General features: G+C 37.3%; 1 protein-coding gene across 1 annotated transcript; it reads left to right on the top strand.

Annotated features, from left to right (window-relative positions):
• On the top strand, positions 1-26,179 carry SEC22B (SEC22 homolog B, vesicle trafficking protein). Its single transcript, XM_035252646.3, has 5 exons — positions 1-207; positions 7,747-7,856; positions 13,545-13,705; positions 16,444-16,590; positions 19,737-26,179. Exons 1-5 carry the CDS (start codon positions 133-135, stop codon positions 19,889-19,891), a joined length of 648 nt encoding a protein of 215 aa, XP_035108537.1. The 5' UTR covers positions 1-132; the 3' UTR covers positions 19,892-26,179.
• The last annotated feature ends 1,741 nt before the right edge of the window (positions 26,180-27,920 follow it).

The following is a 27,920-nucleotide window of genomic DNA, read 5'->3' as shown; positions in this document are numbered from 1 at the left end:
AGCGGGAAGCGGAGACGCCAGCAGCTGGCTCGCTGGTAACTGAGACGGGGTCTAACTGTCGTCGCGGCGGAGGAAGTGAGGACGAAGCCAGCGGCCTTCCGGGCCAGCGTTGGGTCCCTGTAGCTTGTGAAAATGGTGTTGCTAACAATGATCGCCCGAGTGGCGGACGGGCTCCCGCTGGCAGCGTCGATGCAGGAGGACGAACAGGTGAGCGACTAGCCCGCGACCCCAAGTCCCTGCCAGCGCGCGCTGCCCTCAGCACAGGATTCCTTCCTAGGGCCGGGAGGTCCCTGTGACCTCTCTGAAGGGCCCTTTTATCTTTCGGTGTGGGAGAGACTGCCTGGAAAGGACATCGTTCCCGAAGAATGAGTTCGATCCTTGTGTTACCCCTTTCTCTTTAGAAAAACGCTCTGGAGAAGTGAGCATTGGTTGCGATGGCCCAGTGTTCTCTGACTGTTCAGGGACTTTGTTAAATTCAGGCTTCTGATGTTCTGCTGACGGATAAATCCTGGGAAAACGCGGCCGAGCTCAACTCTGTCATGTAGCACCTGACCCTTGACCCCGCTTGCTGACACCTTTTGAAAGTGGGTGAGGTAATATGGCCCCATACAGAGCACCTGTTAAAGCTCAGTGCAGCGCACTCAGGATTACCCCCAGGCCCCACCTTCTCCAAAACGCCGAACCACACCCCTGCAATGCATTGTAACTTAACTTTTTTCTTTGTCTTTCAACAACTGGAGTTTTCCAGTGGGCTGACGACGGTTCTTAATCATCTCTGTGTTGTGCATATCGTTTACAATCGCTGCTTTATTGCCAGTACGTGCTCAAAAATATATCGAAGTGATTAAAAACAGCAACTCCAGATATCTTAAAAGGAAGCTGTTTTGTGTTCTAGAATCGCAGTGGAAATCTCTCAAGTAAGGCAAGTTTCTAGAGCGAGCTTGGGAGGCTCTGAAGACAAAGCTGAGAATGGAATTGATAGAATTTATTTAAAGTGATCGATTTTATTTTACTTTTTCATACAGTCTAAGCGATGTTTTAAAACCTTGAGCCTTAAGAAAACGATGAGATCTAAAAAAAATGTTTTGTGCATTTATTCTATTGGACTTTTCATTCATATATTAATGCAAAAAATTTTTATTGAGCACATCAAATGTGCCAGGCATAGTGATAATGCAGGGGTCAAGAGTACACAGTCTCTACCTTTGTGGAGCTTACAGTCTACTGGAAAGGTCAGGTAACTATTAAAATATAGTATAACTGCTAAGGAGAAGGAAGAGAGTTTTATGGATGAACATGGGAAATGCATGTAAGTTCATTTTAGGAAGTCAGGAAAGTTTTCCCAGAAGGCATGACATTAAGCTAACAGTAGGCTCCATTGGTAAGGAACTATTCTATTTAGTTGTATGCCTTTTTAGGTTTGATTTGGAAATATATTTACTTTAACTTTTAGGAGAGTATTGATACAGATAATAAAGTTGCAGGTCATGCTAGGTGAAATATATTCCATTCGTTTCATAAAAACAAAGTCTAATCTTTGAAATAACTGTGAACAATTTAACATACCCTGATTTGGTACTGTGAAATGTGTTTCAGGAATATTCTTGGACCATCCTGCAGAAAGATTGTAATTGTTCAGATGAACCCAGGAATATGATTTGAACAAAGTAGTCAGTGTAGGAAAACATCCTTGGAGGATGTGTAGTTTGACTAAAAGGTAGTTTTCCTACAGTGGGTGGCTGTGTGATTGGGGTCGGAGGGACGGATTCTGCTCAGTTTTTCAGCTATTGCATTGAATTCCAGTGTGGACAAAGAATACAAAGTGAACTTGAAAGTCTACTTAATATTAGTGGCCCCTGCTCTCTGCCTTCATACTTTATTGAAACATTAATTATTGTTTTTTAATTCTGAGTTTGGTATTGATTTCCTATTGGTTTATCAAGATGGGTTGCTTCATTTAATTGACAAGGAAAGAAATTTTACACACAAATATTTTTGTGATTGTAGTGCCATCGTATTTTCCTTTAGGAATTTTGACTTTGAATAATAAAGTTTGCCTGAACTTTTAATGTCTGTAAAAATCTGAATCTTAGACTTACTTTTACTATATTCATGGCATACAGAACATTTGTAAAAGTGCCTACTACATACCAAACACTGGCTAAGCCTATTAAATGCATTTTTTTCATTTCATCCTCATGCTACCTTATTAGAATAGGTACTATTAAAATCTCCAAGTATAGATAAGGAAGCTCCGAGGCTTATAAAGGATAGAACACTTGCCTAAAGTCACACTGCTAATAAGTAGCATGATGAAGTTTTTCACCTTGGCACTGTTGACATTTGGGATAGATAATTCTTTGTTTTTGGGAACTGTCCTGTACACTGCATAGGAGGTCCAGCAATATCCCTGGCCTCTACCCTCTAGATGCCAGTAGCACCACCACCCTTCCCCACTTGGTTGTGACAACAAAAATATTTCTAGACATTGCTAACTGTCCCATGGTGGTGGGGAGGGGTGGCAAAATCACCCCAATTGAGACCCAGTGTTTTAAAATAAGTATTTGTTTCACCGGGCGCGGTGGCTCACACCTATAATCCCAGCGCTTTGGGAGGCTGAGGCAGGCAGATTGCGAGGTCAAGAGATCGAGACCATCCTGGTCAACAAGGTGAGACCCCGTCTCTACTAAAAATACAAAAAGTAGCTGGGCATGGTGGTGAGCGCCTGTAGTCCCAGCCACTCAGGAGGCTGAGGCAGGAGAATTGCTTGAACCAAGAAGGAAGAGGTTGCAGTGAGCCAAGATTGCGCCATCGCACTCCAGTCTGGGTAACAAGAGCAAAACTCCGTCTCAAAAAAAAAAAAAATTATTTGTTTCAGTCAACTGAAGCTTTAGTGCCTAACCACCGCACTTCAGTGCCTTGTTCTAAGACTTTTTAATGATGTCTTACCTCAGGAGTCCAGAGATAACTTTTTAATAAACAATTTTATATTTAGGCACCTTACTTGTCCAGGCCAAATAATTCAATGTATTTTGATTTTCGTTTGTTTTTGTTTTCTTATCAGTGTACTTTCAATATTTATGCTGATAATAGATATTATATTTTATGTATGTACTAGGTGCCTATACAAGCTGCTGTATTACCAAAGATGGACAGTTCTTCAGATAATACAATAGAGAATAAAATTCACAAAATAATGTAGACAGAGTATTTCATACAGGGTGTTTCCTTTGTGTTTAGCTGGAAATGTAGACTTAGGGCAGATAGAGAGATGAGCTTTTCTTCTCAAATGTAGACTCCCTAACTGATACCCTGTTTATGTTTTTTCTCCCTTTTATGGTGTGTTTCTCCTTCTAGGATGTTTACAATTTCTTTAGCTACCTTTCTGTTCTGCCTCAAAATGGTTGTATTTTCTTTTACTTTCCCCTGGCACTGTGAAGGGCAGTTCAGACTTGGAGAAAGTGTTAGATCTCACCAGATAGGCAGCAGGAAGCTCCAAGAAAGCAGGTAACATGCTGTACAGTTAAATTGTCTCATTCTCCCAGTCACTGAGGGTTGATTAATCACCATACTGTAATTGCTTTTGGAGAAAAGTGGTTGGTTCTTGGTGCTGCTGGTCTTTGGCCAGCTGAGTTCAATGGGGTATTTAAAAATGATAAGAGCTGTGAAGACAAAAGTTGTTATTTAAAACAACTAGTCGTTCAGCAGTCCTGGGTGACAGCAATGAAAAGTGTTGTAGTAGTTGTGTGTCAAATTACTACCTTCTACCTTTTGTAATATATAGATCCAAATGCTAAATTTGCTATTGGATAACCTCAAATTTGTTTCAGTTTTTCCAGTTATTCTCATCCACTGCATTATTGGATTACTAACAGATAGCTCACAATTACACCATATACAAATTGTGTTAATCTGTTCCAGATGGAGTAGAAAACAGAATGAGGACATCTAAGTATTTTAGGGTGCACTGGCTAACTGTGGGCCCTTTCGGACTTTGATCTTGAAAGCAAACTAAAGGTCAGTCTGTAAAACAGTGCTTATGCTGTTTTGTGAGATCTACATCAGAGCTGCCACATGGTTTCTTGAGCATTTCCAATCAATTAGGATTACATAATAAGACTTGACCTAAAAGGTGGATCTGCTATTGAAGCAATTTCAGTTACAGAGTGAGTGCAGCATAATGCTTAGGAGTAGGGGCTCCAGGGCCAGATTGCCTGTGTTCAGATCCTAAGTGCTTCCCTTTGTAGCTTAGAGTCACTGGACAAGATTGACTTCTCAAGTAAAAAATTGGCATAATAATTCTAATCACCTCATGAAGATTAAATGAGTTAAATAACATAAAGTGTTCGGAACGGTGCCAGGCAGAAAGTGAACACTTAATGATTTCATTTGACCATTTCTGAAGACTCTTTTCTAATTCCATCTTGCCTTTCCTTTTTTTTTTTTTTTTCAGACAGAGTCTCACTCTGTTGCCCAGGAGTGCAGTGCGATCTCGGCTCACTGCAACCTCTTCACTGTTAAGTAGGAAAAATCAGGTCAAACAGTCTTACGATATTACCTATTATTTAATTGTATACACACATGCATATGTTTAAGGTCATCCACCAGAATGGATATAATTTGAGTACAGATTATAGCTAATAAACACTGTTAACATTTTGGTCATTTTATTTTTATGTATTTACTGATCTTTCTAAAATATGCACAAATTAATTCTGTATGTGAAACATCTTGAACCCCTCAGGTTCAAGAGATTCTCCTGCCTCAGCCTCTCCTTTAGCTGGGATTACAGGCGCCTGCCATCTTGCCTGGCTAATTTTTGTGTTTTTAGTAGAGACAGAGTTTCACCAACTTGGCCAGGCTGGTCTTGAACTCATGACCTCATGATCCACCCGCCTCAGCCTCCCAAAGTGCTGGTATTACAGGCGTGAGCCACTGCACCCAGCCTCATCTTGCCTTTCTTAAAGGTTCACAGATTAGAATTGCACATAATCAACACACTGGATGCAAATATGTAATGAACAGTAACGAGTGAATGATGTTTCACATTACAGAATTAATTTGTGCATGTTTTAGAAAGATCAGTAAATACATAAAAATAAAATGACCAAAATGTTAACAGTGTTTATTAGCTATAATCTGTACTCAAATTATATCCATTCTGGTGGATGACCTTAAACATATGCATGTGTGTATACAATTAAATAATAGGTAATATCGTAAGACTGTTTCACCTGATTTTTTCTACTTAACAGTGTTTAATGACTATTTTCTCATATCATTAAATACTGTACAGCATTGTTTTAATGACTACATAATATTCCATTATACGACTATGCCAGAAAGATTATTATTTAACCCAAAAGATTGTGCTAGCATTGTGTTCTCAAGGATGGTAATGCTAACTGGATCAGCATGGTAAGATGTTGGTTGGCATACCATAATCCCTATAAATACATCCCCAGGGTTGTATATTGGCAGTCTTTACATCGCGCTTTGCACATTCCTGAAATTGTGGCATGCTTTTGGCCAGTTTCTTATAGCTGATTCAGTTGTTAGCCTTTCTCTCAGGTCGCAGTAATGTTTACAGTGCCTCTTTTAAAGTCGAAGGATTTGTACCAGTCTATCTGACAGTTTTTTCCATGTTTCTTCAACTAGTCCTTTTATGATTCTCATCTGCCTTTAGTTTTGTTTTTGAGATTCTCCACGTGACTTTATCATGAAGTCAAAGTTGAATATCACAGATCTATGCTGATATTCTTTCTTGGCACTTAGTAGCATTCCCAACATTATTTGCACCCCTTTTATATACTCTTGTGGGTTCAGATTTCTTTAGAATGGCACTGGGGAAACAAAAAGATTGGTAAGTACCACTCAAATTTAGGAAAATAGAATATTGTGCACTAGTTGTCATTGTAAAAGCATATAACAATATTCACTCTCTTACTGGCTGACCATATATTAGTAGTCTGTTTAATATGATAATTTTGATATAGAATTATGAAATACTGTTTATAAAACTGTACAGACATACAAATGTTAATATAGAACTATTTCTCAAATATATAACAAATATATGTCAATAAAACAAATCATTGCCATAACAGAGGTGCTAAACAAGATAAATCTACAAACTAAACCTTGACTGGACTCTGCCTATCTCCCCTGGTTCACCTCATACTTACTCACCTTCTTATTCATATTGAAATTTCCAGTTCACCATTTTTATGTATAGCTTAGAATCTTAGTATCCTATAATTGTACGTTTGCAAATCTGCCACTTTATCACTTTATTATTGCTTCCTTGTTTTTAGTGTCAGCTTAGCAGTACGCTATCTACAATTTTAAGATATCACTGTGTACTTTATCACAGTTAGACCTCAGACCCTGGGAGACACTAGCGTAAATACTTTTCTACTTAAATATTAAGTTATTAAACATCTGCCAAAGGGAGACTTTTTTTCAATGTAAAATAAATAATTCCAAAATAGAATGATTTCTTTGCATCACATGGCAGTGTCTTAGTCTCTTTGTGTTACTATAATGAAATACCATAAACTAGGTGGCTTATAAACAACAGAAATTGATTTTTCTAGTTCTGCAAGGTGAAGATCAAATACCAGCAGATTTGGTGACTATTGCGGGCCTATTCCTGGTTCACAGATGTCACCTTTTGGCTGTTTTCTCACTTGGTGGATGGAGCAAGCTAACCCTCTGGGGTCTCTTTTATACAGGTACTAATTGCATTCATGAGGGCTCTACCCTCATGACTTAATCACCTCGCAAAGATCCCAGTTGTTAATATCATCACTTTAGGGGGTTAGGATTTCAACAGGAATTCTGTGGGAGACATCAGCAAACATTCAGACTATAGCTGGATAGCTGGCAGAAAGCCCTCATACTCCACATGTGGATGGATAAACAATGTCTATTTGCTTCCCATTCTCTGGGCACTTCTTCCCTGTTGGATCTAGTAGATGTGTGATTTTCTTCTTTTGAAATGACACTGCTGTTTTTCCCAGTAAATTTCCCCCTTCTTTAAAAAAAATTGTAAAAGCAGTTAGAAATTGTTCAGGAGAATATTACTTATAACATCTGAATGCTATTATTTTCATTTTTGTTTGCATATATCCCTCTGTATTCAGACTTTTGCTGTCCACATTTGGGAACCAAATCGATTTATTCAGTAAAGGGTATTTGACCTTCTAATCTTTGTCTCTGTTCTTGGTCATTTTTACCTAATTGCAGTCAAAGTGTTCGTAATAATTTGCAGTCATGAGTACACACATTTAGTTTTGTTTAAATGCTCAAAATTGTAACACCTGTGGAAGGTTCTGCTGGATATTCCAACATAACACTGGAATTCATCAGTCTTGTTCCTGGGATTTTTGCCCGAGAATAGCACATGCTGTATAGTTTTATGTCAATACCTGCAAATGAAATGGGTTAGAAGGAGAGTACTTTCCTAATAGTGGAAATAACACTGGATTGGAAGTTAAGAGAGCATTAAGTGTATTTGAGGCATGTGCTTTTGCATCTTAGCAAATAACTAATGTGATAATCTGGAAGAAGTTGGGGTTAGGTCTTTCTCTGTACTCTGAAAGTAGGTTGTTTTTCTTCGTTAAAATGAATCTTACTTACCTGTAAATGACGGACCTTATTCAGAGTGTCCTCATAATATGATGTTTCTCACTAATTGATTCAGCTTTTTGTGAAAAGATCTTAAATGAAGATGTCTTTTTTCAGTCTGGCCGGGACCTTCAACAGTATCAGAGTCAGGCTAAGCAACTCTTTCGAAAGTTGAATGAACAGTCCCCTACCAGATGTACCTTGGAAGCAGGAGCCATGACTTTTCAGTGAGTATAATCTTGATTTCTTTACGATCATTTAAGTGTAAAATACAGTGACAGAATGCTTGATAAAAATATTTATTTTTTAAGTAAAGATTATTTTAAAATGTAGTCTCTTGAGAGAAGCAACTTCTCTGGCTCTAATTCTGCAAAACAGATCTTATTTGTTTTTTCAACATGCTTACAGTAATGTAACCCGTTAACATGTGTCTAATGAATGCTGTGCCCATCATGCAATAATAGATAACTTCTTGCTTTGGGACTGTCTTGGGGCCAGATATGTGTAGGTTAGTACCCTTGCTCACACATTTCCTGACCGTGTAACTTGGAGCAACTCACATACTTTCTCTAAGGCTTAGTTTCCTCTATAGAGTAGTGAAAATAAACATAGGAGGTTTCCGAGGATTTTTGAGGGAATCCATGAATATTATTTAGCATCTTGTCTGATACATGGAAGAGTCAATAAATATTAGTTATTATTTTTTGAAAAGAAAATTATAAAAGATAAGAGCATCTGAATCAGTGGTTATAGACAATGATACAGATGATAGAGGAGACTTGCCAAGTTTGAAGCTGATAAAGTAGGAAGGTTTAAAAAGAGCTTCAATGGAAAATAAAAACGGATTAGCTACATAATCTTTGCTATTTTAGGGACTTAGACAGTAAGGTAATTTAGGCCACGGAGGAAGCTGCTATGTTTACTTTAAAAAAAAAATTATCTACCTGTAAAAGACAAGTAAACAAGTACATCAAAGTAATAAAACACTAGGCTGTTGGCTAAGAAAATGAAGGACATTGTGTTTCACAAAGTATTAATTTTTATAATATCTGAAATATCTTCTATAACTAATTTTCAACACCAAAAAATATAGTCACTCAATATAGAGTATCTTTATTTTCACCACGGTTTAGTGAACAAAGACCTAGGAATGTTCTCATGGAATTGAGAAGAGATTTTCTTCTGCCTGTTTCCTTGAGGGCATTCATAATCTCATACAATCCTTTATTTCCATCCAAGAGCTATTAAGGGTTTATTCTTTGCCAGACCTTGTATTGAGTCCTGCATTTAATGTCCATACCTTTTAACACTGTCCTCTTAGTACAGAGAGAGACATATACCCAAACAAGTATACTATAATACCTTAAGTGGAAAGGTGCTATAAATTAGATTTAAATAAAATGTTTTGGTAACAGAGAGAAGGAAGGAATAAATTCCCATTTGTCGGGGGTAAGTTTGAAGAAAGGATATAGAGGAGGGGAGTATATATAAAAAGTTTCACAGAAAAAATTATGGTAGAATTGAACATACGAAAATGAACAGGATTTCTCCAGGTACATAAAAGAGCATTAATAGTTAGAAAAAACAATATAAGCAGAAGTTCACAAATATGTAAAAAACCTAGCATGTTGAAAAATAGTCTGCCATTTGGTTCACTAAAATATATGACAGAATGTTGCTTACACTTGTTTTGAAGGTCTATAAATATAATACCATGGAGTATGATTTTATTTCGTGGATATTAGGGAACCCTTACAGTTTGTAAGCAAAGTAATATGGCCATCTGTACTGTCTGGGAATAAAACTGACGGTACAGAAGGTGGTGTAGACTGAAAGCAGAGAGACCAGTTAATTCAGGTGCCCAAGCACGGAACAGGACAGCTGTATTAGTACTATTACTTTCAGGGGTCTGAGAGATCATATAATAGTCTTCATCCTTTATGAAGCCCTAGGGTGCTTCAGGAGCCACATAGAAAGGGCGGGGATGGAAGTGTACATAATACTGTGGGCCCCTAAACCCCTCCTTATGTTTTAAATTTTCTCCTTTTATTTTCGGTTGACATGTAATGATTATACATATTTATGGGATATGGAGTAATATTTCAATACATATATACAATGTATAATGATCAAATCAGAGTCATTAGCATATTCATCACCTCAGACATACATTTATCATTTGTGTTGAGAACATTCAAAATCCCCTCTTGTAGCTTTTTGAAAATATGCAGCAAGTTCTGGCTAACCATATTCACCCCACAGTTATGCAGAACACCAGAACTCATTCTTCCTACCCAGTTGTAATTTTGTATCCATTAACTAGGCTGCTCATCCTCCCTTCCTCTCTATTTTTTCCACTTCTAATACCCACAGTTCTACTCTCTACTTCCATGAGCTCAAAAAAACTTTTTGGCTCTCACATATGAAAAAGAACATGCTATATTTATCTTTCTGTATATGACTGTTTTCACTTAATGTAATGTCCTCCAGATTTATCCATGTTGCTGCTAATGTAGAATTTCATTCGTTTTTATGGCTGAGTAGTATTCCGTGTGTGTGTGTGTGTGGTGTGTGTGTATAAAACACTTTTAAAATCCGTTATTCTGTTGATGGACATTTTTCTTGAGTATCCTTACATGTTATGAATAGTGTTGCAGTACACATGGGGGTACAGGTACGTTTTTAACATAGTGAGTTTTTTTTCCTCTGGATAAATACCCAGTGGTGGGATTGCTAGATGGCATGGTAGTTCTATTTTTAGTTTTTTGAGAAACGTCCATACTGTTTTCCATAATGGCTGTACTACTTTACATTCCCACGTATGATGTATAAAAGTTCTCTTTTCTCTTCATCATCATCAGCATTTTTTGTCGTTGGTCTTTTTAATAGACATTTTAACCTGTGCGAAATAATATATCATTGTGGTTTTTATTTACATTTACCTGAAGATTAGTGATGCTGAACATTTTTTCACATACTTGGCCATTCACATGTCTTTTGAGAAATGTCAATTCTGTTCCTTGCCTACTTTTTAATTGGATTATTTCTGGTTTTGCTGTTGAATTGTTTTGAGTTCCTTATATATTCTGGATATTAGTTCCTTGTCAGATGCATAAAACTAGATCCCTATCTCACCATATACAAAAATTAACTGAAAGTAGATAAGACCCTAAACTATAAAACTGCTAGAAGAAAGCATAGGGGAAGCGCTTCAGGACTTGAGTCTGGGCGAAAATTTTATGGCAAAGACTACAAAGCACAGGCAACAGAGAAGAAAATAGATAAATGGGACTATATTAAACTAAAAGCTTTTGTACAGCAAAGGAAACAGTCAACACAGTGAAGAGACAACCGTACAGTAGGGGAAAATATTTGCAAACTCCTACTTAAAGAACTTCTGATTTTGTCTGATATGTACCCTGACCTTGTGAATGTAAGTTTGCTTGTAATATATATATACATATCACATATATAAAAATACATATTTGTGTGTATGTGTGTCTATGCTATGGCTAAAAACAAGTTGGAAACCATTTAGTAGCCTAACATTTTTCTAAGAATTTCTCAGCCATGTAATCATATAGCCCCTTCCAGAGTGCCAGGGAGCTCATTATCACAAAAGAAAGTCAGTTCCACTGTTAAAAAGATTCCAGTTGATTACAGAGTTCTCCTGGAATGGAAATTAAGGAGTGTTATTAGTCTTATACACAGTAAACATATCATTAACCTTACATTTTTAAGTCTTTAACCTTACATTTCTATCCACAGAATTTCCAGTTCCACTGTTTTTCTTTGTGGCTGGAAAGAGTTTAAATATGTGTATGTTAGTTTACCATATAGAATCAAAGGGTGGATGGAGTCACAACTCTGAATTTTTCAAGAAAAGGTCTTAGGTATTAAGTAAAAAACAAATAATCCCATTTAGAAAATGGAAAAAAGACACGAGCAGACGCTTCTCAAAACGTACTAGAAGGCAGCAAACCAATGAAAAAATGCGTATCACTAATTATCGGAGAAATGCAAATCAAAACCACAGTAAGACACTATCTTACAGCAGTTACAGGGCTGTCATTAAAAAGTAAAAAAACAACAGATGCGGGCCGGGCGCGGTGGCTCACGCCTGTAATCCCAGCACTTTGGGAGGCCGAGGCGGGTGGATCACGAGGTCAAGAGATCGAGACCACCCTGGTCAACATGGTGAAACCCCGTCTCTACTAAAAATACAAAAAATTAGCTGGGCAAGGTGGCGCGTGCCTGTAATCCCAGCTACTCAGGAGGCTGAGGCAGGAGAATTGCCTGAACCCAGGAGGCGGAGGTTGCGGTGAGCCGAGATGGTGCCATTGCACTCCAGCCTGGGTAACAAGAGTGAAACTCCATCTCAAAAAAAAAAAAAAAAAAGATGCTGGTGAGGCTGTGGAGAAAAGGGAACTGCTTATACACCGTTTGTGAGAATGTAACTTCAGCTACTATGGAAACCAGTTTAGAGATTTCTCAAAGAACTTACAACAGAACTACCATTAGACCCAGTAAACCCATTAATGGATTTATACCCAAAAGGAAACAAATCTTTCTACTAAAAATCATGCACTTGCATGTTCATTCTAGCACTATTCACAAGAGCAAAGACATCAACCAAGGTACATATTAGTGCTGAATTGGATAAAGAAAATGTAGTACATGTACAGCATGGAATACTATGCAGTCATAAAAAGGAATGAAATCAACGGAGTTGGAAGTCATTACCTAAATGAGTTAATGCAGGAACAGAAAACTAAATACTCTGTATTCTCACTTACAAGTTTATAAGCTAAACATTGGGCACTCATGGACAAAAATACACTGAGGCCTTACTAGAGGGGGAGGCAAAGATGGGGGCAGGCCTGAAAAACTATTGGGTACTATGCTTAATACCTGGGTGATGAGATTGTTCGTACCCCAGACCTCAGCATTATGCAATATACCCAGATAACAAACTCTTACATATACATCCTCAAGCTAAAATACAAGTTTAAAATGTTAGTTGAAGAATTGTGTAATTGGCTGAGCTCGGTGGCTCACTCCTGTAATCCCAGCACTTCGGGAGACTGAGGTGGGTGGATCATCACTTGAGGTCAGGAGTTTGAAATCAGCCTGGCCAATATGGTGAAACCCCATCTCTACTAAAAATACAAAACTTGGCTGGGCATGATGGTGGGTGCCTGTAAGCCCAGCTGTTTGAGAAGCTGAGGTGCAAGAATTGCTTGAACCTGGGAGGTGGAGGTTGCTGTAAGCTGAGATCACACCACTTCACTCCAACCTGGGTAATCTGGGTGATAGAAAGAGATTCTGTCTCAAAAAAAAAAAAAAGAAAGAAGATTATGTAGTGGATGAAAAATTATAATAAATATGTCTAAATATTCCTTTTGGAATACACTACTAATAATGGGAAGATGTTTGCTTTCTGATTCCAAGTATTTGTGGTTTTAAATTGACTTTTTTATTTGGCCAGCTTTTAAGTGCTTAGGCTAGACATTTTTAAAAGTTTGCATGGTAGGGGCGGTGGCTCACGCCTCTAATCTCAGCACTTCGGGAGTCCGAGGCGAGGGGATCATGAGGTCAGGAGTTTGAGACCAGCCTCACCAACATAGTGAAACCCTGTCTCTACTAAAAATATTTAAAAAATTAGTTGGGCATGGTGGTGCGAACCTATAGTCCCAGCTACTAGGGAGGCTGAGGCAGGAGAATCGCTTGAACCTGGGAGGCAGAGGTTGTGGTGGGTCGAGATTGTGCCACTGCACTTCAGGCTGGTCAACAGAGCGAGACTCCATCTCAAAAAAAAAAAAAGTTTGCATGGTACAGAAATTCTGCTTTAACCTGTTGTCAATAATATTACTTTATAGCCAACTTTGTCTTGCCTTTTTTTTTTGTCTCACCAGCTACATTATTGAGCAGGGGGTGTGTTATTTGGTTTTATGTGAAGCTGCCTTCCCTAAGAAGCTGGCTTTTGCCTACCTAGAAGATTTGCACTCAGAATTTGATGAACAGCATGGGAAGAAGGTGCCCACTGTGTCCCGACCCTATTCCTTTATTGAATTTGGTAAGTTTTTGCCCCTACTTCTCTCTATCAAGGGGGCAGACACGCTGATATAATATTGATACATTTTTTGTGATGTTTACTTATTGAAGTTTTAGCTTCTGCTTTCTTTTCCATTCTACTTCTTTTTGTCTTTTTAAATGATTAAGGCTTCCTTCTGAAAAGTAATTTTCTCTAGTCTTTTGATCTTTCCCCCGTAGAAATTGTTGTCTTTTGCCCATCTCTGTTGTTTGGTTTGACTCTTCATTGGAGTCACATGTGGCAGGTACTGTGCCTAAATGTCTACTTGATTGGCACATTATGGCTGAGTTCTTTACCCCAGTCATAGACTACGCTCACAGTAAGGCTCATTTTATGGAGATCAGAATTGGGAAATCAGAAAGAGTGGTGTGTTGTTTCTTTTAGTAGAATAAGATCCTGTAATTAAAAAAAAACAAAGAAATAGAAGATACATGGTATCCATGGTATTGGAGTATAATATTTACTATATTTAGGAATAGTGAGCATAGATGTCTGTATTTGTACAAGAATTGTAGAAAGGCTAATCACTAATCAGACCTGGTAAAGTATCTGAGGGCAAGGGATCAAAGGAAATGTCCCAAGTACAGGGCGTGAGAACAAGTAGGATCAGACTATATCGCTGACATTTTTAGTTACAAGGGAAATTAGTGTTACTCTCTCAGAATTTCTGAAGTGTTTCAAGTTTGCTAGCTAAATGGGTCATCTTGCTTTTAAGAAATAGAGAATGTGTGGGAAAACACTCGTGTTTAATAACTACACACTCTCCAAGTGCTGGTTTATATAATGTCCAGTTTTTCAAATTTTATTTTTTAGACAGTAGTAGTGCCGTAAACTACCCCCGAAAATAAGACAAATGTGTCAGGGTCATACAGGAAACAAATGGTATATGCAAATTAGCTTAAGGGAGTATATACAAAGATATGAATAGGCTGTATAGAGAATTACAAGGTACAGTAACCTCGGACCAGTAGCATACTGGTTATTACTATTCCTAGGCCTGAAGGTATAAGGGGAAGGAGCAGTTTCTGAAACTAAAAAGGAGAAAATTTCTGGAGAAGGCCAACTTGAGAGGAGCAGTAACTTGGTAGAGGGATACTGCCAGAAGGATCCTTCCTTCTCTGAAAGGAGCCAGGGGAATAAATACCCTGATGTCACTGTCTGTTCTCCTCCTTCCCTACTGTTGGGGCTCTTTCACTGCCTGAACCTAACTGACAGGGCCTCTTTTGAGGCCCTCCATACAAGTCAGCTTCCCAGCAGAAAGGAGATCTAAAAAGGCAATAAATGAGTCCAGCACACATAAATTAAGCTTCTTGCCAAAAGTTGAATATATCTTTAATAATAAGTCATTCTTCTTACAGTTTTGAGAAATACTGATATGAGCAAAAGATGGACGAGAATTCAGATTTATTTATTTATTTATTTATTTATTTATTTAGAGAGAGTTGCGCTCCATCCCCCAGGCAGGAATGCAGTGGTGTGATCTCAGATCACTGCAACCTCCACCTCCCAGGTTCAAACGATTCTTGTACCTCAGCCTCCTGAATAGCTGGGACTAGAGATGCATGCCGCCTTGCCCACTAGCTAATTTTTGTATTTTTGGTAGAGATGGGACTTTTGCCATGTTGGCCAGGATGGTCTCGAATTTCTGGCCTCAGGTGATTCACTCACCCTGGCCTCCCAAAATGCTGGGATTACAGGTGTGAGCCACAGTGCCTGGCCAAGACTTCAGTTTTATATTGGTATTTTGGAAAACTCCCTATTACATATTTGCTTTACCTGAGGTTTAAGAATGGAATGAACCTGGTAATGTGTATTAGAGAATATACTTTAAGGCAGTGTTTAAGCTTTTTAATGATCATGAACTCTTTTGCCATGTTAGGCTCTAATGATGCTAGAGTGTTACCAGTATCCTTTTAAGTAATGTGTAGAGTTAAGTAAACCTAAGGGTCCTCAGAATAAATACTGTTTGAAAATTTCTGTTTTTAGGAAAGGCTTACTATAGAGGGTCTTAATTTCCCTAAGCCTTCTGATAGCAGCCTTAGATAGCAAATCTTATACTTCAAAGGTATCCAAAGGACATTGCTTCTGAAGGGTCATCTAGTTATACCTTTACATTTTACAAATAAAAATGTAAACTACCCCCGAAAATAAGACAAATGTGTCAGGGTCATACAGGAAACAAATGGTATATGCAAATTAGCTTAAGGGAGTATATACAAAGATATGAATTAGGCTGTATAGAGAATTACAAGGTACAGTAATTCAACCTAGATTTTGATATTCAACCTAGAGTTTGATTAACCATGGACAGTGGCAAATTCAGGAATAAACTCCGAACTTTTTTTTTTTTTTTTTTTGAGATGTAGTCTTGCTCTGTCACCTAGGCCAAAGTGCAGTGGTGTGATTTCGGCTCACTGCAACCTCTGCTTCCTAGGTTCAAGCAATACTCCTGCCTCATCCTCCCAAGTTGCTGGGATTACAGGCACGCACCACCATGCTTGGCTAATTTTTTGTATTTTTAGTAGATACAGCGTTTCACCATGTTAGCCAGGATGGTCTTGATCTCCTGACCTCGTGATCTGCCCACCTCGGCCTCCCAAAGTGCTGAGATTACAGGCGTTAGCCACCACGCCCAGCCAACTCAGAACTTTTAATTTCCTACTTCAGTACTTTGAACGCCTTTAAAGAAATGGTTCATGGTCACTTTTCTTATCATTCAGATACCTTCATTCAGAAAACCAAGAAGCTCTACATTGACAGTCGTGCTCGGAGAAACCTAGGCTCCATCAACACTGAATTGCAAGATGTGCAGAGGATCATGGTGGCCAATATTGAAGAAGTGCTACAACGAGGAGAAGCACTCTCAGGTATCTAAAAGCAATGAGTCTTATGAAGAAATGGTTCTCATTCCATAGACAAGGATAGCTTATTTTGCAGTGCCTTTTATGCTGTTAGATTCTACCTAGAACTGTTAAGAATTTATCTCCCAGAAGGACATTACATTACAATGCTTCCAATAGGGTATGTTTTTTTCCTAGCATGATTAGTTTTTGTTGAGTTGGAACAACGTAAATCCATATTCAAAGCAATGATTATTTCTAAGATATTGACAAAATTAAGTAATTTATATACGGAAACACTTGTAAAAGTTAAGGGAAATGAAAAGAATGAGAAATTGTCAAGGATTTATTGCAGTGGTTTCTTGAGTAGCCTCTTTGGGGGAGACTATGGCCACCAGATCAATCTTTATAAAATGCCATTTTCATCAGACATTCCTCCCTGGAAAACTTAAATCTGGGACTGCAAGATAAGATCCAGTCTGACTTATTTTTCAGTCAGTCTTTGCTTGTTATTTGGAAGGCATTGTGCTCTATACATGGAAAATAAGGAGAATGCAAATGTCTGTCACTCTAGTTCACAAACATTCTGCTGCAGCCAGGCCAGCTTCTTCACTATCCTTAGTTGTCTATTCTGCCTCGTGCTGGAACTGTTCTATAAGACCTCCGTAAGAACTGCCTTTTTAAAGAAGCCTTCTCTAATGTGACAGGCTGTATCACATTAATCTCTTCTGTACTTTAAACTCCTAAAGCACTTAGTAACATGTTTTTAGCACATATTATATGTGTGTATGTTTACCTAATTTACCTTAAATATGCATATTTAATATATTTCCATATAAGATAAATATACATTTTATATATTTAAATATTTATGTTAAAGTAGATAAACATTTGTATAATTAAATAATTTTATATAATTTCATATATTTATGTTTTTGAGACAGGGTCTTGCTCTGTTGCCCAGACTGGAGTGCAGTGGCAGAATCTTGGCTCACTGCAACTTCCAACTCCTGGGATCAAGTGATCCTCCCACCTTAGCCTCCTGAGTAGCTGGGGCTACAGGCATGTGCCACCATGCCTGGCTAATTTTTGTATTTTCTTGGTAGAGATGGGGTTTTGCCATGTTGTCCAGGCTGGTCTCAAACTTCTGGGCTTAATCCACCCGCTTCAGCTTCCCAAAGTGCTACAATTACAGGCATGGGCCACCACACCTACCCTTTATATAATTTAAAAAGTGTAGGTAATTAGGTTAAATTAGATTAAAAGTATATGTATATTTACCTGAAATTTAAGTATTATATTACCTAAGTGTTTAATGTGAACATGTAAGCTCTTTGAAGATAGTGTTTATGTGTTTTACATCTGTTTCACATACTTCTTATATAACCCCCACAGTAATGGTCACAAATAGGTTCCTTAATAAGTATTTTTTAATTCAGCCATGCTATATATTCATTAGTAAATGGGTTTTCTTTTATTATGAACTACAAACTAACCTTTCTGTGAGTAGTGAGCAGTTATCCATTTACCTTCACACTCTTTAAATATCAAATTTTGAGTGAGTGAGTGAGTGTGTAAGTTTTTGTCATACAGACTTACAATTCCTATATGAGATAAAGTAGATTAGCACAGAAATTTTTTGTGTATCACCCATGCAAGACTAAATTCCATAAAGGCAGGGATCATGTACATTTTGCTCATTGTTGTATCCTTTGCACTTCACGCGGTGCCTGTAACATAAATGTTTATTAAATAACTTTGAGCAATAGCTTTGTCTTTATGTTATCCTGTGTTTCAGAATATTCATATATAAATTCTCCCAACTATGACTTGTTTCATATGGTCTAATAATTGTTTCTCTGCTGAGTTATTCTCAACAAGTTTAGATTCATTTAGCAAATGTTTATTGTGCACTAACTATATACCAGGCCCTGTTCTGGGCACCCAGAATATAGCAGGAGACACAATAATTTAAAATCCCTGCCCAGTGGAGTGTGTATTCTAGTAGACTCTGTAAAAAGATGCCCTGAGCATTGTCATGGTTATTTCTCCCTGACTTTTGTGACTAGATGTTTTTCTTACTCATGTGATCAGTTGCTAGTTCAGACATGGCTGTCATGCCTGTGTCATTAAGTAATGCCATGTTTCCCAATCAAAACCAGTCTCTATTAAGCAACTCCAAATATTCCAAAAGCATGCTGATTGCAAAATCGCTTTTCTGAAATTTAAAGAAGTGAAGAGTTTGATCAGAATTTATTATGTCCAATGGAGAGTTTGTGTTTATTTTTAAAATATACCGTATATTTTAATCTGGTTTAGCTCTTGTCTATCTGGCTATTTCTCAAAGTGCTTAGTTACTTATTATAAGATAGCAACATTGCAAATGTCCTTAGGGGTGAAAAAACTTGCCAGAAAATGCTAAAAAGCTTAACTGATTTTGGGGTTTTTTTGGTGGTACTTTTTATTGTGTTTTAGTTGTAACTAAATACAATAACTAAATTTATATTTCCTATGTCTATTGAAATATAAATGTTAATTTTAAATTCACAGTAGTCTTTACTATGTGGAGAGTCTTAGAAATTTTAGCAGTCATCATTGAAATGTAGCTTAAGACTGTGTTTGGTTAATTGAATTTTCTGATTGAGTTTGTTTTACATGGATCATCATTATCGTTTTTCAAAATATGAGATAATATGATTCAGACCATTAAAAGATTATGAAGATAATAATGATTAGCATGTAATAATTATTGTACTTTAGCATATGGAGGCATTGTTGCTCACTTTACAGGCAATTTCATGTACATACAACCTATGACATGGTTGCTGTTATTATCCCCATTTTAGAGATAAAGAAACTAGGTTTTAAATAGGTTGTGACTTGACCAACATCACATGACTGGGACAGGTGATATCTGAACCTGCACTTCTAACCACCTTACTATATAGCCTCAAAAATTCAGACATAATCTGACCTGGTAATTTTAAACTATATTATAGATATTACAGTGTTTCAGGAGCATCAGTTAACTTGTATAGGAAATGTTACCTTTAAAATAAAAATGATAATTCAAGATTCATGGTTGTTGCAGTGCTACTCATTTTGGTTATTTTTAATGCCTTAATACTTTTTCAGGGACTAATTTAATGTTTTCCTTTTTTCTTCTTTGACAGCATTGGATTCAAAAGCTAACAATTTGTCCAGTCTGTCCAAGAAATACCGCCAGGATGCGAAGTACTTGAACATGCGTTCCACGTATGCCAAACTTGCAGCAGTAGCTGTCTTTTTCATCATGTTAATAGTGTATGTGCGATTCTGGTGGCTGTGAAATGATGAATACAGTCACTGGTAAGGGAGAACCTAGAACCCAGTAGGTGTATATTTTCAGGAAACTGAGCTCACGGAGATGTGTATTAGAATCCAAGCGGAACTTCTGCCTCTGAAGACTTTGCAAGAAAAGACATGTCCTGAAAATGAAAGGTTACGCCATATTAAATGAAGCTTAACCCTATGTGGAACGTCTCTTTCGGGGGCAGAGGCTTTCTCTGGGTGCTAAGCCATATGCGTTAGGGAACAGTAGATTGTTACTTTGTTTTTTTCCCTCCCAGTACATTTTAGAAATGGCACTGACTGGGGCATTCTTATTCTCTAATGGAGCCAGCAATGAGATTTAATTTAGCCAGCCTGTGCTAGCAGCATTCTGAAATTCCTTCAAAGAAGGCAGTCCTTTTGGAAGGGGTTTTTTTTTTGTTGTGTTTTTTTTTTGTTGTTTGTTTTTTGACTCTAATCAACATTCCTTTTGTTGGTAACATTTGTGATTTTGAGTAATATGAGTTTTTGATGGCCTTTTAAACAAGACTCCAGTATGTGAAGGTTAATTGCTGTGCTCTACAGATCTTGTCTATTGGCCCCTGTAGAAAGTTATCCTTTGTTGTTTTCCTTTTATAAATTGCTTATTGCACAATTGCTTTAGGGTTAAATGAATTATATTAATATGCCTTGAAATTATAGCACTCCTTGATTAAGAAGCTGAAATATTTCTCTCATTTACTCCTTAAACAAAAGACTAAAATTAGTTTGGGACATTGTTAGTTTTATTTTGAAGCATCTGATTTGTATTAGTATAAGAGCAAGTATAGCATATGCTTAAATGAGGCCCTTGTCTTCATGAGAAGAAAGGAAGACCCAGGTTATAATTACAGCCTTCTCCTGCCCCTTCTTTACTTTCTCTACCACAATTTTCTCCACTGTTTGTTTTCCTCCTCCCACAATTTGCTAACATTTAAAAATTTTTCCTGCACCCAGTAGTTTCATGTCCTGTAGACATCCTCTTAGGGCATTCTCAAATTTCAAAATAAAAAATATTAATCTATATAGCTAATTAAAGTTTTTGCAGTACTCAAACTACTAAATACATTTGCCTGAGAAAAAGTCTCTGTTTTAGTTCATGTAAATTCTCTGAGAATGTTCTAGAGATAGATAACTCATTTATAGTGGTTTCTATTAACTAATTAAAGTACCCATGATTTTTTCCTTTACTGCTCAGGGATGATGAGGATTTCCTTTTACCTTCTGAGGTAGAATTTTTTAATGAGGAGAATAGGCCTTTTAAATATTATCGCAGGGGTCTACAATATAACTTAAAACTCCTATACGTACTGCAAATATTTCTTTAAATTGTATGGGAAAACGAGCCAACTTATTTCTTAATATCTTTGGCGAGAACTTTAACCAGCAAGCAATTTTATAACCCTGAGGGATCATCAAAGATACTATCCTGATTGCTGGTAAGGAAAAAAATATTTTTCCTTATAACAAGGCAAGGAGAAATGCTATTTTATTCCTCATAATTTATAGAACTACAAAAATTTTTTTCTTTTATGGACCTAAATCTGCCAATTGGGAATTTTGTGCATGAAATATGAAGTTACTTTTTATAGATAATAAGTGCTTTTAAGTCCCCAAAAGACTCCTCCGTAAGTAATGATGATGTTGATAATAAAAGCCTTTGACGGGCTGAAATCCTAAATAGTGGTACCATAGTATTTGGTGCTTCTAAAAGAGTGGAAAGGGGCAGCTCATTGTTTAGAGTTGCATGCTGCAACCTATAATGGTCAGCACTGAAATAAATGCTTCTAGAATGTTCACTTCAGTGTGAAGTTTTGTTATCTAGTTAACTTATACACATATATCCTTTGTAGATACATTTCTGTCTAATCTTGGTAGGCTAAGAAAGAAGGGATGGGGTGAATGTCAGCAGAGGAACAAGAAAGTAGTTTAAGATCAGGGTAGCAGAAAGATGAGAGAGCAAGACTGTCATAATATGGCTCCTGGTGTTCTTTATAAGAGGCAGTGGGAAGATCTGACTAGATGAAATGTATCAGTAACCAAACTGGCATCTAAAACAGAATGGGGTAAATAGCATATGGGGTTATTGGAGGCACAGTAAGAAAGGACACCTAGTCTGTTTTGGGAAGGAGTAGGGTAAGAGAAGACTTTGTGGAGAAGGAGAATAGGGCATTCGAGGGAGAGTCAATGGCATGTGCAAAGGCATGAATAAAGAGAGAGCAAAGCATATTTTGGAAACTTAACGGCTTGGTTCAGCTTAGCCCGTAGGGCAAGCATAGTCAATAGAGGAGAGTTGAGGAATGAAAACTAGATTGGTACACCATCATAAAAGGACTTGTCTTATCATGCTAAGGAGGTTAGACTATGTTAATGGCAGTGGCAAAGGATGGCATCAGATTTATAGTTTCAAGTGATCATTTTGGCCTTGGCATAAAAGATATATTAGGAAGGGATAAGCCTGGAAGTGGACAGATGAAAATAAGGAGCCATCAAATGCAGAATGAAGCTCAGGCAGATTTCAAGTGATTTTCAAGAAAGATGTGATCAGAAATACCAGATAATAACTCTTACATAACACTGTGTTAGGGCTTATTTCTCACACTGACTCAGCATTTTCTTACATAGCACTTCGTTAGGGCTTATTTCTCACACTGACTCGGCATTTTCTTACATAGCACTTCGTTAGGGCTTATTGCTCACACTGACTCAGCATTTTCTTACATAGCACTTCGTTAGGGCTTATTTCTCACACTGACTCGGCATTTTCTTACATAGCACTTCGTTAGGGCTTATTTCTCACACTGACTCGGCATTTTCTTACATAGCACTTCGTTAGGGCTTCTTGCTCACACTGACTCGGCATTTTCTTACATAGCACTTAGGGCTTCTTGCTCACACTGACTCGGCATTTTCTTACATAGCACTTCGTTAGGGCTTCTTGCTCACACTGAGTCAACATCCTGAATTAAGTACTCTTCATACCACTATATAAATAAGCTTCACAAAGGGTTCTGCTGTGAGGCATGACAGAGTTAAGTAATTTGCCCAAAGTCACAGAATTAGAAAGTAATAGAGCTAAGATTTGAACTTAGGTAGTTTAGCTCCAGAGTCTGTACTCTTAACCACTATGCCACCACCAAGAGGTCATATAAAATAAGTACCAAAAAATGTATTTTTGAATTTAACAACCAGGAACTTAATCATACAGGCAGAAGTAATTCCAGCACACTGGGGACAGAAGCCAGATTGCCATATGGGTTAAAGAGTGTGTAAACCACTAGGAAGTGAAGACACAGAACTACTCAAGTGTTTTTCTGGTTATTATGACACTGAACTTCATGGCTTGTTTTAATTAAACATCTTACAAATGTCAAAATTTAGAAATATTTGGACATTGTACACACTCTGGTTATTTAAATGTCTAACAATGATTCTTAAGCATTTTGAGAAACCTTTAAAAATCTGATGAAAGGTATGTGCCATTACTCCAGAAAAATGCTCCTGTGTACATGCACACCAAGTACCATATACTGTTTCAGGCTGTTCAAGGACTACAAAGTCTGTTCATGACCTAGTGGTCCACGTTTCCTCAGTTAAAAGCTCCAGAGATACAGGATGTGGAACTCAAAGGTAAGTACCCAGAGCCTTGAAAACTCCAGTTATGGTGACTTGGAAGAATTCTACAATTTGAATTAACTTTGTGGAGAGATGTATTTTTGAAAAATTGTATGTACCCAAAAAAAGTCATATCAAATAATATTTTCCTGTAGTGTATTCAAGGGTCTGGTTCCACAGAAAAATACTGTTTTGGTCTCAGTTCCTCAAAATCACATTTAAGGAGCTTGAGATTTATATTTTCCACTTAAGTCTTAGAAAAGCTAGTTAGGAAGGAAAATAATCATTTCTGCACACATAGGATTTAGTAAAACATGTATAATAAAACATCTCATATCTTAAATTTCCACCTTGTGTTGGTAGCTTTCATGACGAAGGGCTCAGGTATTGGTGGCTGTACAATTAAGGTTTTTGGTAGTGAAGTTAGCAGAACTAGTGATGGGTTTTTTCCTCCAGATAGCTCAGCAGGAAGGTAAATAGCAGTCATTGCGTGTGTGACAAATTTTGAGATAAAATGAGCAAATTGAATCTCACCTCCTATTTATATTACTGTCAGGCAGGATTCACCTAGCAGTGTAAAACTATCTCAGCCAATTTAGTCACTCGGTTCTCATAAAGTGTGTTTCAAGTACTGTAACAATCATGTTCAGATTAGAAAAATCACTAGAAATTTGCCTTCCATATAGTAATCTATGCTTTTTTCTCTCATTTCCTTCATTTTTTGAGCACTAAGTATTAGGCATTTTACAGGTATAATTACAATTCTTAGAAGCATTTTCTGTGCTTGCCCAAGGTCACATAGCTAGCAGGTTAAAGCAGATTGAAATCCAGGCCTGCTAGACACCAAATTATTATTTAAGAGTACTTTTCACTACTCCTAAATAATGACACAGACACGTTTGTCTTATGCACTTCACTCGTACTGTCAGGTTAGTATGTTTATTTTGGAAAGTGTTTTTTACAATTTCTTTGTATTATTTCAGTACCTTTTAAATTCATTACCTCTTCTTCCTTTATTCTTTTTAAATAGTTTTTTGCTTTTGCTATTTTGTTCTCCCTTTTTTACTCTTGGCTTGTAATACAGCTTTCCTCATTTGCTCCTTTCTCATTTGATCTCAAAATTAATCGAACCGTTTTCTACATCTGATTCACTAGAATTTTAGCCATTTAAAAAAATCCCATTTTTCTATGTCCTTTTGCCCATTCTCTTCTCTTTGCCTCACTTCTTTTATTTTTCCATTTTACTTTCTTTTTCTTGTTGTTGCTTTCATTTTTTGTTTCCCTAGATGTTGTTTTACATACAGATTAATGTACTGCTGCAATTCTGCATCTATAAATTAGAGCTTCAGAATCAACTGGGTGTATTCTTTATTTTTAGGCCTAAATTTATATTACCTTTTACTGATTTTATAATATACTGTGCTCTTTCATTTTAGTCTGCACATTAGCCAAAGAAGATAGGCCGCATTTTAGGAAATCTCTTTGTAAAAAATGTCAAGCATGGCAAGAATTCTCCAAGAAACAAGCTCCTCTAATTTGTCTTCTGTGTTTAGAGCTTCAACCGTTGATTGTATTACTCATAACTCCCCAGCATACCCTCAAACTTGTGTTTTGCACCCAAGTTTTTTTGCTTTTTCTATATCTGCTATTGACTATCCCATAAATACTTAATTGCATCTAAAATATATTACCTCCACTCCATTGCTCAAAGATGAAACCAAACCTGTGCTTCTTACTATATTTCCAATATTTAGGCATCACTTGCCATTCCTGTACCTGAGCTACATGTCATGAATTGTATTACACGCCTCTGTTTTCTTCTTTCACCTCTAACGGGACTGTTGACCAAAATCTTTTTTTTATATAACTTTCAAAAGGTATTTCATTTATTACGTCATTTCCATCCTTTATGTTTTGGGTTTAAGCACTCATTAACGTTAACATGGATTCTTGCAGTATCCTCCTTACTGATTTTGTTACATGTCCCTCTTTTATGTCAGTACCACCATGATAATACCATGGATAATTTTTTTAATGCTAATCATACTGCATTTTCTTTAGAATAAAAGATCAAATACTCTAGTTTGCCATTCGTAGTCTGGCCCCATTGTACCATTCTAGACTCATCTCCTGCCACTACCCACCACTCTTATTTTGTTTAAAATTAAGCTAGCTTCTCAAACCAGTCAAGCACTTTACCTTGTACTTTGGCTCAGTGTATGCCTTTTCTCCAGAATATCTTTCTGTATACTTCTCTCCCACCCTTTTCCCTTTAAACCTGCTGCTATGGCTTGGATGTTGTTTGGCCACTCCAAAACTCATGTTATAATTTTATTGCCAATGAAATAGTAGAAGATGGTACTTTTAAGAGGTAATTAGGTTGCTAAGATGGATTAACATCTTTTTCTTCACACTGAGACTGGGTTAGTTCTCATGGATATGGTTAGTTCTCAAGAGAGTGAATTGCTATAAAACAATGCTGCCTCTTCTGTTTTGCACTTTTTGTTTGCACATACTCGGTCCTCTTCTGTTTCTCTACCATGTTTTGATGCAACATGAGGCAATCATGAGAAGCCACCCAATACAGCTGCCTGATCCTGAATTTTCCAGCCTACAGAACCATGTGCTAAATAAAACTCTTTTTAATAAGTTACCTGCTCTCAGGTATTCTGTTATAGCAACAGAAAACAGTTTAAGATACCTGCTGGGCTCCTAACCTTGAGGGGCTAGAAAACAAAGCCAGAGGTCCAATACCAGCCTCTGCAGAGTTAGAACACACAGCTCACGAGTGCTGAGCTCAGCCGTTGCCCCTAAAATCTTGCAGAAATGATGCCAGGTGGCTGAACCCAGTGTAGACAACAATCAAACCAAGGGCATAAAAGAAGACAAAGGCAGGAAAACCTATCCAAGAAACAGCAACTTCAAAGGTTGAAGCAATATCAGACCAGGCAGATGAGAACCAGCAAAAGAACTCTGGCAATCTGAAAAGCCAGAGTGTCTTCTCACCTTCAAACAACTGCAGTATTTCACTAACAGTGGTTCTTTATTTCCCCAACATTGGTTCTTAACCAGGCTAACATGACAGAAAGAGAGTTCTGAATATGGGTAAGAATGAAGATCATTGAGATTCGGGAAAAAGTTGAAACCCAGTCAAAGGCTTCTAAGGAATACAATAAAACAATACAGGACATGAGAGATGGAATGGCCATCTTAAGAAACAACCACATTGAACTGATAGAGCTGAAAAACAAAGAATTTCAGAATATAGTTGCAAGTATTAATAGCAGAATCAATGAAGCTGAGGAAAAGATCGGAGAACTCAAAAGATTGGTTCTCCTAAAGAATTCAGACAAAAATAAAAAAAAAAGATTAAAGACAAATGAACAAAACTTCTGAGAAATACAGGATTATGTAAAGAGACCAAATCTATATCTCATTGGCATGCATGAAAGACAGGGAGGAAAGCAACAACTAGGAAAACATTTCTGGATATCATCCATGAACACTTTTCCAACCCTGCTAGAGAGGCCAACATTCAAGTTCAGGAAATGCAGGGAACCCCTGCAAGATACTATACAAGATGACCATCCCCAAGACACATAGTCATCAGATTCTCCAAGGTTGAAATCAATGAAAAAATGTTAAAGGCTAGAGAGAACAGGCAGATCACCTACAAAGGGAGCCCCATTAGGCTAACAGCTGACCTTTCAGCAGAAACACTACTAGCCAGGAGACATTGGGGTCCTATATTCAGTATTCTTAAATTCTAACCAATTTCATACCCAGGCAACTAAACTCCATAAGGAAAGGAGACATAAGATCCTTTTGAGACAAGAAAATGCTAAGGGAGTTTGTTACTGCCAGACCTGTCTTATAAGAGGTCATGAAGGGAGTGCTAAATATGGAAAAGAAAGATCAATACTGGCCACAACAAAAACACACTTAAGTACATAAACCATTGACACTATAAAAACCACACGTTTGCATAGCTACCAGCTACCAATACAATGACAGGACCACTGACACTATAAAACCACACAGACAAGTCTGCATAGTAACCAGCTAACAACACATTGACAGGATCAAATCTGCACTATACCAGTGTGAACCTTGAATGTGAACAAGCTAAATACCCCAATTAAAAGGCACAGAATGGCAAGGTGGATAAAGAAGACCCAACAGAATGCTGTCTTCAAGAGAACTGTGTCACATTCAATGACACCCATAGGATCACAGTAAAAGGATGGAGAAAAACTTACCAGGCAAATGAAAAAGAGAAAAAAATGGGTTGCTATTGTAATGTCAAATAAAGCAGATTTTAAGAAGAAAGAAGATAAGGAAGGGCATTACATAGTGATATAGGATTCAATTCAAGAGGAATACCTAACCTAAAA

This window comes from Callithrix jacchus, chromosome 7, assembly GCF_049354715.1.
Source record: "Callithrix jacchus isolate 240 chromosome 7, calJac240_pri, whole genome shotgun sequence".
NCBI classification, from domain to species: Eukaryota; Metazoa; Chordata; class Mammalia; order Primates; family Cebidae; genus Callithrix; species Callithrix jacchus.
This window is presented reverse-complemented; position numbering and strand designations above follow the sequence as displayed.

Bases quoted from the DNA above. Each gene is read 5' to 3' on its own strand.
- SEC22B (XM_035252646.3), top strand. From the start codon at position 133: ATGGTGTTGCTAACAATGATCGCCCGAGTGGCGGACGGGCTCCCGCTG. The intron at 7,857-13,544 runs GTGAGTATAATC...TTGTCTCACCAG, and splicing joins GCAGGAGCCATGACTTTTCA to CTACATTATTGAGCAGGGGG. The intron at 16,591-19,736 runs GTATCTAAAAGC...CTTCTTTGACAG, and splicing joins ACGAGGAGAAGCACTCTCAG to CATTGGATTCAAAAGCTAAC.